The sequence below is a fragment of the Etheostoma spectabile genome, chromosome 9, assembly GCF_008692095.1.
Source record: "Etheostoma spectabile isolate EspeVRDwgs_2016 chromosome 9, UIUC_Espe_1.0, whole genome shotgun sequence".
Taxonomy (NCBI): Eukaryota; Metazoa; Chordata; class Actinopteri; order Perciformes; family Percidae; genus Etheostoma; species Etheostoma spectabile.
Window position 1 is genome coordinate 26,463,674 of NC_045741.1, and position 13,197 is coordinate 26,476,870.

The following is a 13,197-nucleotide window of genomic DNA, read 5'->3' on the forward strand; positions in this document are numbered from 1 at the left end:
CGATGAGATCCTGAGCCCACCAAACTGCATCCCCTACCCACCCCGGCTACGCCTCGATATCCTGTCCATAAATATTACAAACAGGATTGGTGACACAGAGCAGCCCTGGCGGAGGCTAACCCTCACCTGGAATGAGTCCAACTTACTGCCGAGAACCCGTACACAGCTCTCGCTTTAGTCATACAGAGATTGGATGGCCCTGAGAAGGGACCCCTCACCCCATATTCCCGCAGCACCGCCCACAGTGTCTCTTGGGGGACCCGGTCTAACGCCTTCTCCAGATCCACAAAACACATGTAGACTGCTTGGGCATACTCCCAGGCTCCCTCCAGGATCCCTGCGAGAGTAAGAATCTCATCCGTTGTTCCACGACCAGGACAGAACTGCATTGTTCCTCTTCAATCCAAGGTTCAACTATCGGCTGAACCCTTCTTTCCAGGACCTTGGAGTAGACTTTACCTGGGGGGCTTAGAAGTGTGATACCCCTGTAATTGGCACACGCCCTCTGGTCCCCCTTTTTGAAGAGGGGAACCACCACCCCGGTCTGCCACTCCTTAGGCACTGTCCCAGACTTCCACGCAATGTTAAAGAGGCGTGTCAGCCACGACAGCGCCTCCACACCCACTCTGGTTTTGATCAGGGAGGCCGTTCTTCCCAATCACACCTCTCCAAGTATCTCCATCATTGCCCACGTGTGCGTTGAAGTCCCCCAGGAGAACTATGGACTCCCCTACTGGAGGCCCATACAAGACTCCATTCAAGGTCTCCAAAAAAGCAAAATCTACCGAACTCTTGTTTGGTGTATATGCACAAACAACAGTCAGTGTTTTCCCCCCCATCACCTGCAGGCTTAGGGAGGCAACCCCCTCATCCACCGGGGTAAACTCCAATGCTGCTGCCCCCGTTGGAGTTAACCCCCGTTGTAGTTGAACCGGTTTACCCCCGGGCTTGTGAGTATCCCCGCACCCGCCCGGCACCTCACACCCAGGGCAACTCCGGAGTCCTACCCCTATCCAGAAGTATGGTTCCAGAACCGAGGCTGTGCGTAAAGGTAAGCCCTACCAGATCTAACTGGTAGCGCTCCACCTCCGGCACAAGTTCTGGCTCCTTCCCCCATAGAGAGGTGACATTCCACGTCCCCAGAGCCAGCCTCTGCCACCCAGGTCTGGTCTGTCGAAGCCCCTCACCTTCCCAACCCCATTGGTTCCTCCCACAGGTGGTGGGCTCAAGGGCTGGTGAAAGAGGAGCCATATAGCTTTTTCGGGCTGTGCTCGGCCGGGCTTCGTGGCAAACCCGGCCACCAGGCGCTCCCTGACAAGCCCAACTTCTGATCATTGCAATATATGTCCCTTATAAAGGCAGTAGCCTATGAGTTCTTGGATATTTTGCCTGACAAAATATTAATAATAATACTTCAAGTCAATTAGCCTGGTACTGTATGTGCTCTCATTCATCAAAAAATAAATTTGAAATCAGTTGTGCTGCTCAAATATAAAGTAAATTCATACAGTATGTCCATTCTGGTTACATTAAAATGGATGTAGCTGACTTGTCAACTAAACATGATTGTGCGTCTGCTTGACTTACCACGTTTTGTTTAAAATACCATACATAATTCTCATCAGAGTCAATCTACTGCCTCAGTTTAAAAGCTATGGTGTGAAACTTAAGTAGATTTATAATGGCCCCTTCAATAGCCCCATTAATCTCATTTTACTGTAAATGTAATAAATGATCTAGCAGAGAAAGAATTCCTTTATGGGCTCTTTCATTTCCTAATAATTTACCATGGAATTTATTCATAATTCCTTAGAAAGATTTCTCTAAAGGGTACATGTGATGTACTTATTTGTGAAGAAAAAGTCATGAAATCATGTAGTACTGTGCATGCAGTGATGCATAAAAATACGAACTTTGTGAATAATTTAATAATTCTATCTTCGTGTGAACTCTAACAAGCTGACGTCTTCAGTTCTCTTTTCAGATAATACATGGCTATACTATCTAAATATCCGTTTCTTTATTTCCACTGCAGCTAGTACACAACATGATTTTTTAAGGAAAATTGTGATATTACTATTATAATTACTATTTTGCAATCTGTTCTTTAGTTTTCATGGAATACAATGGACTTGGCTGTCTTGTAAGTCATACTCTCCACTTGCTACACCAGATATTTGGTTGTTCTTTTCTTTCTTTTTTCTTGTCACAAATTATTAATGCCAAAGAACAAATTAAATTTGCTTTAAGTCCAGCTGGGTCCAAATGACAAAGTTGAATGTAAGCTGGGTCTAAGACACAGGCTTCATTAAGTGACTCAACATCACTACATCAAAAAGCTCACTGATGCTTTATAAATGTTCTCTTTTAAGCGTTCCAAGGATGGGCTGTGGGGAAAGCTTCTGACTTATTCAACACAGCTACCGTAAAGTACTTGTCCTCACTCCCTCCCCCTGTCGTCTTCCCTGTCTTCTTCTCTTTTTCACCTTTTTATCTCTTCACTTCTTCTGTCTTTTGGAGACATTCCCATCTTCATCCAGTGCAGTTGTGAAGAACTCTTTTTGAATTTTTAATACTGGATACATATATAGTGTCTCAGAGTAACTGAAGACCAATAAATACATGCACCCCTGATGGGTTATCCCTGTTAAGGTTCGTCATCAGATTAGTGAACTCTCTGGAAGAGACACTGCCCCCTGAACTCTGAACAACGGGCCGGCTGAGCATGCAGTTAGAAGGCTACCCACATCCTGCTGTTACTGCAGTTCTGTGAGAAATACAAACTCTTTCTAGATTGAAGGTGCTCTGTTCCATAACAAGCTTCACAACTGGTAAAAGGGGTGAAAGGCTGTAAGAAACACAATTTACTCCCAGCTGAGCATCATCCACCAGCCTTCGGGAGCAAGAGAAAAAGGTGGTGCAGTATATTTCTATTGCAAGCCTGCAGATTTTAGAAATGCATCTTATTAAAATGGTGTACTTTTAATTTCCCAGATTCTAAAAGTATCCCATCACCACCTTTTTTATCCAATGGAATCTCACACTTTTTGTTCAGATTCTATTCAGCACGGTTGAAGAAGAAGGTTGAACCAAGTTGCTGGAATCCCAACAGTGCCAGAAAGAAGCAGGTGTTGGTCTCCAGGTGGGACATTCAAAGAATGGTATGAAACAAGGAAACCCCTAATAACTTTACAATAGTAGAATTAGAAGAAGCCTTCAGGATGCATCAAGTGATAAGTGGCTCAAAACCCGCTTTCTGGGAAAGAAGAGTGGGCTGCTGCCGGAGAAGAAGCAGGGCAGCCTGACATTAGATGTGGCTAGTTCCTCATTCACCTTATCCAAGGTGGGAGAGTTATGCACGACACCCCAGATGTGGTGCCTCCAGGCAATAGCTGAGACAGCCTTAGATTTAGAGAGTACTTGAGAGGTTAGGAGCTATACTCTTTGAGGGAAGATGTAATGTATAAAGTGTTGCCCTTTATTAAGAAACTACTTTTGGCATTCTGCTGTCAGAGGCAGAAGGACAAATGGGGTCATCCACTATGCTACTATCAGAATTGTGACCAACGACAGGAAGAGGGGAAGAATGAAGATCAGTTTCTTGATAGACTGGAATCTACTGCTGTTGAAGCAAGATGGCCGGTCATGAGTTCGTCACCATTTTCTCTTCTGGAGAATGCAGGTGGGAGTCCAGTTTCTTTGAAGCCTTCTTTTACAGCACTGAGTTGGTCCTTGGGTGCTGAATGGCTGGGCCAAAGAAGAGGAGAAAAGAGGACTCTCTGCAGAGCAGCAGAAATTATTCTTTACCTGTCAACATTGGAGGCTTGCTGATCTCATGGACTAGTATGTTAGAATTTTATTGGAAGACAACTCAAGAAGGTGGATGCAAAAGATCACTTTTAGACAGCGTTTGAATGCTTCCTTTGGTAGGCAAGAACAATCGAGAAAGACCAGGAGGCAAACGATGACTATAATCTCCTTGGTAGATTCTTCCCTGTCCCTTAGCTGCCTCTAGAGTAAGGCTGTCAAAATTGGCCATAAATGTTTGAATATTCATTCTAAAAAAACCACAGAGGTTTGAATATACAAATTTATATTTTGCGCATTACGTCCATGAGACAACCAATGCAATGGGAGACATAAAAACTTGTGTAACGTTGGCCTTCTCTCCCTGTCTCTCACTGGAGACAGGACATGCCGTTGCAGAGCCGTTCATAATTTGGTCATAAACAACCGAGTCTCTTGCCGCTCCATGAACGTGTCCGACGATCTTGGCGTCGGCTCTTAGCTAAAGAAGTTTCTCATTGTCTCTGCAGTTAAAGATGTGTGTTAGCGTCTTTGTGCTGTCTTGCTGTCGTTTTTGTTTGATTACTCCCTGTAACGGCAGCCACATGAAAAGATGTCATCAACGTGCCTCTAGCCACCCCCCAGTAAGAGCGTGAACCCCATGTTGGCTGAGTCCTGCAGCAGGCCCGGGGTTCGAATCCAACCAGCGGCCCTTTGCTGCGTGTCATCCCCGTCTCTCTCCCCCTTTCATGTCTATCCACCGTCAATAAAGGGAAAAGCCCACTTGTTAACTGTGAATTCTCTTAACGACCGGCTCAATCAGACCGGAAACTGAAGGTTGAGGAAGTGGCGGTTTACGAACTATTGCACAAGGCAAATAGCTGCGGCAGTGCTGTCATTTTCTCCCTCTTATAAATGTAAATGTAAATGTGCTGTATTTATATAGCGCTTTTCTAGTCTTAACGACTACTCAAAGCGCTTTTACATCATACAGTAACCATTCACCATTCCCACACATTCATACACTGTGGCCGGGGCTGCCGTACAAGGTGCCACCTGCTCATCAGATAAACACTCACACACATTCACACTCCGATGCGCAGCACCGGGGGCAACTCGGGGTTCAGTGTCTTGCCCAAGGACACTTTGACAGGGGACTGCAGGGACAGGGATTGAACCTCCAATTCCAATTGGCAGGCAACCGCTCTACCACTGAGCCACAGCCGCCCGTATTTTATAGTATTTTAAGATACATTTTCATATTTGAATGTCAATTTTAGAATATTCCTTGACAGCGGTACTCTACAGTATGTGCAAAGACAACAGCTGGACGCTTGGTGCTCTGCAAAGATACCAACTTTATATGACGTAATAGATTATGGGTTTGCAGGAGCCATGCACTTTGCTGTGGCTGGGGAGATTATCAAGTTGGGTAGCAGCGATTAGAGGGATAGTCACCCTTGCACATCTGGTGTTGTCTTTTTTTGTATTTATGCCATCATACTAGGATTTAGCAAGAATATGGTCATACAAGAAAAGGTTGCTATGGCTTGGCTCTGTTCCAACTTCATCTCTGGTACTGTATCCAATGTACAGGACAAAAACCATCCTTATTGTATTCCATCACCCCTAGTGCCCCTGCATTCTCCCCCTCCAGATTAATCGTATGTGTACAAAATATGCATATACAGTAGACACGTGTCCATTCATAATCACAAAGTAAATATTTGCAGGATTTGCCTCCTCTGTGTAAACTTTAACGGCCTTGTTGGAACAATCAAAAATTATATGTTAATGAATGATTAATTACATCCCAACAGAATAAACTATATAATAACCCAATTAAGATGGAAGCCCTGTTATGTATTTTTTGGCTTTTTGTCAAGGAATTTCACTTACTTATCTTTCAATCGTAAATGATAAAATGCAGAAATGCATATTCTCGTTGAGGATTACACGTTTAAAATTAATAAAACACTTAAGCTGCCTAATCCCTCATCAACTGAAATCATATAACATAACAAGCTAACTAATACGATCTGTAATTAAGGTAATTAGCGTTATTTGAAAACTAGTAATATGGCATCATACTTATCTTCACATAAATCATTGCTGCTTGACATGAACTATGCCTCTTAGAGCATAATGGAGTTCTTGCAGTTTCAAGAAAAAAAACAGTTTCCTCATTAATATGCAAATGAGAGCACGTGCTCAAGAATCTAATAAAATCAACCTCTCCATAGGGCCAGCCAGCAGTGTGTGATTATGAATATTTTGCAGTTTCTGCCTGCACAGGAATTAATTCACAGGCTACTACATACGGCAAAAACAGACACATCCTGATAGCATAATGATCTTTTTTTATTATTTAAAGTTGTGGAGGTCATTTTTTGTTGCATTAAATATATGAATATGAACCCATAAGTGTAGTTTAAACATGTAGCTGAGCCATATTATAGAGAAGCTTAGTGGTACTTCTGTTTCATTAAAGATTGTTAGTCCTGTGTGTAATTTATAGTATTACTTGTAATTACATTTTAAAGGGCAACACAGTATTGCATGTTTCACTATACTGCAAAACCACATATTACAAATGTATGAGGACACACTTGCTTATAAAAGATAAATCAACTAAATTTAATGTACTGTATATGCAATGTAAATTTAACAATGGCTTCTTTTGATTTTAATTGTTTTAGAAGTTCCAAGCAGGGGTGTCGGACAGGGTAGAAAGGGGTCTGAGGCTAAATTTACATTGCTAGGTTTTGGTTTAAAGGTCCCATGACATGGTGCTCTTTGGATGCTTTTATATAGACCTTAGTGGTCCCCTAATACTGTATCTGAAGTCTCTTTTACATAGACCTCAGTGGTCCTATAATACTGTATCTGAAGTCTCTTTTATATAGACCTTAGTGGTCCCCTAATACTGTATCTGAAGTCTCTTTTATATAGACCTTAGTGGTCCCCTAACACTGTATCTGAAGTCTCTTTTATATAGACCTTAGTGGTCCTATAATACTGTATCTGAAGTCTCTTTTATATAGACCTTAGTGGTCCCCTAATATTGTATCTGAAGTCTCTTTTATATAGACCTCATTGGTCCCCTAATACTGTATCTGAAGTCTCTTTTATATGACCTCATTGGTCCCCTAATACTGTATCTGAAGTCTCTTTTATAAGACCTTAGTCGTCCCCTAATCCATATCTGAAGTCACTTTTATATAGACCTTTATGGTCCCCTAATACTGTATCTGATGTCTTTTTATATAGCCTTATGGTCCCCTAATACTGTATCTGAAGTCCTTTTATATAGACCCTCATTGGTCCCCTAATACCGTACTGAAGTCTCTTTTATATAATCTTGTGGTCTCCTAATACTGTATCTGAAGTCTCTTTCCCAGAATTCAGCCTTGGTGCAGAATTACAGCCACTAAGAGCTTTCCTTTTAATGTGCCATTTCTGAGTTTTTGTAGCTTTTGAGCAGTAGAAGCGGGGGGGGGGGGGTGGTTTGCACTAATGTGGAGGCTGGGGGTTTGGCCCTGACCAACTGCCACTTTGCTTGTTTGAAAGCCATGATGTCTCGCTCTCTCAGGGGTGGGCCAAATTCTCTGGGCGGGCAAAGCAGGGAAAGGGGAGGTAACCTTGTCCCTCATTTATGACCTCATAAGAGTCAAGATTCCAGATTGACCCATCTGAGCTTTCGTTTCTTAAAGGCACAGCAGGATACACAGGGCTCGGTTTACACCTATCACCATTTCTAGCCACTAGGGGACCATAGGAAGGCTGGGGGAACTCATATTAATGTTAAAAAACCTCATAAAGTGACATATCCATGCCATGGGACCTTTAAAAAAACATTATACTGGAGACATTCTGAAAACACTTCTGACCCATTTTGGGTTGACATTTGTGGGTCCAATGTTTTGCTGTCTTATTGCGTCATGACGTCTCATTCTCTGAGACTAAGCTACTACTACCAGCCTCGGTCGGCGTATACATGCCACCTCCAGTTTACCCTGGCACGCCGATGCCCAGTATACAATAATGTTGATGAGATATGCTGTTTTGGCATGTTAGTTTTGACAGAGATTAGTTCTTCTCCTGGAGCTAAAAGCACTTGTGTGCACAGAGTTCACTTTTGGATCAAAACTCTGCTTGAAAAACAAAACGTAGCAATGTTAATGTAGCCTGAATACCCAGGGCCCTAACAGATGCTAGAATAAATACCTGTGCATGTGGGGAGGGGCCCATAGAGAATGCCATTCTACAGGGCCCAGAATTTTGTGCTTCTCCCCTGGTTCCAAGGTTGTGGTACAAACTCTGTAGTGATAACACTTTTGCAGTTGCAGCCCCGAGACTTTGTAACAAGTTACCCCCTTAACATGTGCACAATAACAGACTTAGCTTGTTTTAAATCTAATCTCAAAACGTATTTATTTAGTAGTGTTGTAACATTTTCGTCTCTTCCTGATGTTAGGAATTATTTTTCTGATTTTACTGTATGTTTTATTTATTTCTGATTTTGACTGTATGTTATGTTTTATTGTTGTTACTTTTATTGTTGTAAACCACTTTGGATACTTACTAGTTTCTGTAAAGTGCTATATAAATGAACATTGATTGATTGAATGTATTAGTATATGCCTTTATGCCACATATAAAATTACAGTTTATTTACCCATGCTACATACAATACAATCCACATCTGTCATTCTATGCATACAACCCTGAGACCAAGAGAGAAAACTTTGAAAATCAGCCTGCCTCTCCTTGTTGTCTGACATAATGACAGTGTGATACTAAAGGCGCTTCATTTACTTTATGTGATAAGAGTTAATTACAGGGTGGATTTGAGCAGCCTTCAATCAGTAGACTGTAGAAACAATCCAACAACCTCCTCTGTCTCCTCCTTGCATGGCTGCTTTTCCTTTCTTTGCCATTTTCCCCTCCCTTTACATACTCTGTATTTAGAAAGAGAGACAGGGGAAGGGACGATTAGTCACAGTTTACCTGTGACTAAAAAGACCCCTACCGCAGTGGAAGACTCGAGAGATATTTGTAAAGCTCCCTCAAAGAGAGGCACTTTTCTTTGGCGAGCATGTGACATCCCTCGTAGTAGCAGTAGTAGTAGTTTTCCTGATAGTTTGGAGTATTTGACTGTAAAAATGAAACTAGTAACGTTTGGATGTGTAGGTTTTATGTGCATAGGCAAAGAACTTACGAGATAGAAAATATGATGCCAAATATGATGATATGAAGAACATATGATGCCAAACTTTATAAGTAGTTCAATCTAATAATTATTTGGCACATGTCATCATGTGTATTGCAGACTGTTTACCAAGACCCTATTAACAAAGTAGACCATAGGCAGAGTTGGGGAGTACCTAGATACATGTAACAGTGTTATGAATTTAATTACAAAATAAAGGCAACTGGAACTGGGAGAAATGTGTAATTAAATTGGGGGTTTCATCTGAATATTTTTGGTAAAAAGCTAGGCTATATGTTGAATGATATACATTTTACATGTTTGTCACGTGTCTTCTTTTGCCATTTCAAGCCACATCCTTTCAGTGAAGTTTGCTGCTATTCTGATACTTTCGATTGGTTCTTCTGTTAGCATCCGCAGAGCCCCCAGTCTGACAGATAAATCGCCTCTCAACACGTCTGAGAGTTGCTGCCATGGATTAAAAAAAAAGTTCCAGATTACACGGATTACAGTTATCTTAATTTTGTATGAAGTTGTAAGTAAGTTGAGACATCCTTCATGAGAACTAAGCAGGTGACATTCACCCAAGTGATTGTATTCCAAAAATTCTTTTTTAAATGTTCTCTCACTGAGGACCTTTTGAGCGAACATTATCTGCCGTTGCTGTGAAAGCAATTCAAGTTTGATTAACTGATGATGAAATGTAGCTCTGACAGAATATTGCAAAGGTAACAATAAAGTGTAAGGCAGGGTAGGATATTGGTTTCTTTAGAGATATCATGAGTTTTCCTCTGCAGCCGCACCAAATCAGTCAAACATTATTACATTTCCCTTCAAAACCGTATCGAGATCATTGTCATCAAGCAGTCCAAAAATATTTTTTCTCTCATGGATTGTCTCTGCCCGAAAAACTATCTCCTGGCAACTCCTGACAGGTTAGGTCAGTTAAGTATTGCCCAGGATAGGAGTCATTTCCTCCCTTAAGGAAATTGATCAAATGCTTTCACTTTTTCCTAAAAGTAGGACAAAAAAATATGTCACTCTTTTGTGACCAATTGCCTTCTTTGAGACAGTTGATCAATCCAGGCCCTGGTCAATTTGGTGTTTTTCTGTTGGAATCAGGGTGTGGATGTAACTTTATTCATCAGCATCAAGAGTGTCATTCTGTTAAGCCTTTAAGGAAACTTCCCTCCCTTTATAAGGATGCTAATTTACATTAAAGCATTTCCTCAGCATGCCTTTTAATGGAGAGTTTTAATCCCCCATAATGCCATTATGCACCAGAATACAATTGTGGAAGATACATTTCATATTCATAATTTTATACTGTACATTTTTAGAGATATTGGACACTGACAAGAGTCCAAGATGTATTTCTCCCCTTATCATCCTTCAAAAAGTCAACCAAACTCTGCCTGGCTGGGTTGAGGGGAATTATTCATCATCTCAACAGGAGAATGATGTTCACAGCTTCAGCCAGACAGAGGCCACTTACACTGTTAATTTCATTACCTCGTCCGGATAAAACGAAAGGAGAAAAACGGGGGAGATGAAAGAGAGATAGATCTAGTTGAAGCAGCACCATCTAAGTGCGCATAGAGATTCTCCTATATTTCAATTTGTTGCGTCTTGGTCTGCGGTTTAAATGGAGGATTTTTATGATGCAAATGCAGGCAGGAGTGATAAATCTTTCGTGCCCTCCTCTCCTGGGCTCCTCTGATGCAAACTCTCTCTACACACACACACACACATACACACACACATTCAGGCACTATCTTGTACTCTCCCTCGCTTTCTCTCCACTGCAGCATTGTGTTACTCTCGCCCCCTGGCCACATGAAAAATGAATCAGGTCCAGGTGATGCAGTGAGGAGGGGAAGAAAGAGAGTGAGAGAGGGTTGAGAGAGAGAGATAAACAGAGAGAGAGATACTAAAAAGTAAAGCTTTGACTTTTGTAAACAACTTTTAGGTCACTTTAATTTGGAAGATTAACTCAATCAGTTGCTCAGTCACACATGCGCACACACACACACCGAAATGTAAACACACACGATTCTACAATGCTATCAATTACAATTGCTACATTAGGAACTAGAAGAAGACTTGGAGAGTACAGACCTCTGGCAAGGCCATGTCCTACTGCCCTACAGCCCCTCCCGCACCTGCATAAAACATGATCTTTATATATATTATATATTTGTGGTTTGGTACAATAGCTCCCCCAGTGGTGCATCAGTAATAATTTAGGAAGAAGATAGTCTATATTGACAATGTAGCGACACCACGGCTCAATTTTGTGCTAAGCTTTTCAAATAAAAAATGTATTTGAATTGATCATTATTTAATATTAAATACGGCACTTAAAGGTATCTGTGGATGGCTACCTTGACATCATCAATGTTGTACACAAAAATATCTTTACTAATAATGCGTTGGATTCATGGTAATGGGTATTTTCAGACATATTTAAAAAAAGAAAAAAAATGTTAAGCTGACTGGGCTATATAAACACATACCGGTAGGTTAGCTAACCTAAGGGTGACTAAGTACGCACAGACATTTGATTAAAGGGCATGTAATAACTGCTGAGCCCCCTGAGCCTCTGTGCTGTTTCTCCACACCAGGGGGAGGTGGTGGACGTCCAGTATGCCAGCGTGGACGACCTCCGGAGAGCCAAAGACCGCCTGAACCTCACCAACCAGATTGCTGTGGTTAAGCTTGGCCAAGCACCTTTGCTCTACAAGGTAATATCAAATCAAATCTCTGCAAATTGCTACTCCTCTGCTCTGCTGATAGTGGAATTTGATGTGATGCTGTACTTGAAATCTACCTGACACTATAATCTCACAGCAGCAAAAAAATATATATTCACCAAGACTGAGGAATGAGATCTTTTGATCTTTAGAAATAAGTGCAAGGTGAGACTCAAAAAATGATTCTCCTATAATGAGAGGGTTTAAAACTGAACTTTCAAAATGGTCTTGGGTATTTTAATATACTTGCATACAGATATAGCTCACTGCCCTTTGAAGAAACTAAATAAAGCCTACTGCACAGCAACTTTTTATACTAAACAGGGCCCAATTAAAATGGGTAGTCATGCATCAATAATTCTTCATATTATTTTTACCATAAATGTATTCACACAAAGATGTCTGAATCCATCTGACCTAGTAAGAAAAACACATTACCAAGGCATTCATTGATTAGGCTTGTTTCTGCTTGGATATGTGCCATATTCAGCTCAACGCAGTTTTATAAAACCCTATCAATTAGACATAGAGTTCTCTTTATTAATCCTTTTGGGATGACTCCCGCAAGGAAATTGAAATTTACAGCATCAGTTTTAGCAGAATACAGTATAGAAGAGAGTATAAAGATAACAATAATAACAATGAGCCGTATAACCATTGGCTATAAAAAGACATTAACCATAAATTATCAGTCAAAAGTGTCAGTGTTGAGTCAAGTGTTAAAGTGACCAGGTATTAATGTAAGTCTAGGTGTGTATGTATGTATGTATGTATGTATGTATTGTCCTATATGCTCTATTTCCTCTTCCCCCCAAGTGAGGAGTTGAATAGTGTAATAGCATGAGGTACAAAGGAGTCCTTGAGTCTACTGGGCCTACACTTGGGAAAGAGCAACCTTCCACTGAACAGGCTCCTCTGGGTGCTGATGACGGTGTGCAGGTTGTGGCTGGCATTATCAGTAACGTCCAGCAGTTTGTCCAGTGTCCTCCTCTCTGCCACCGTCACCAGTGAGTCCATCTTCATGCCGACCACACATCCTGATCAGTTTATCCAGCCTGGAGGTGTCCTTCTTGGATATGCTGCCCCCCAGCACACCACGGTGTAGAAGAGGACACTGGTGACCACAGACTGGTAAAACATCCACAGCAGTTTGCTGCAGATGTTAAAAGACCACTGTCTCCTCAGGAAGTACAGCCTGCTCTGTGTCTTCCTGTACAGGTGGCTGGTGTGTTGTCCAGTCCAGTTTGTTATTCAGCCACTGCCCGAGGTATTTGTATGATTGGACTGCCTCCACCTCAACTCCCTCCAGCAGGACTGGTTGTGGTCTTGGTCTGGACCTCCCAAAGTCAACAACAAGCTCCTTTGTCTTAGAGGTGTTGAGCTGTAGGCAGTTATTGCGACACCAGAGAACAAAGTCCCTCACCAGACTCCGATACTCCTCCTCCC

At 41.7% G+C, this 13,197-nt stretch overlaps 1 protein-coding gene across 1 annotated transcript in view; it reads left to right on the forward strand.

Annotated features, from left to right (window-relative positions):
• LOC116695607 (inactive N-acetylated-alpha-linked acidic dipeptidase-like protein 2) overlaps positions 1 to 13,197 on the forward strand; it is a 730,805-nt gene that overhangs the window by 355,461 nt on the left and 362,147 nt on the right. The window contains exon 7 of the mRNA XM_032525998.1: positions 11,623 to 11,742. Coding sequence (XP_032381889.1) covers positions 11,623 to 11,742 — 120 coding nt within the window. The remainder of the gene's footprint in view (positions 1 to 11,622; positions 11,743 to 13,197) is intronic.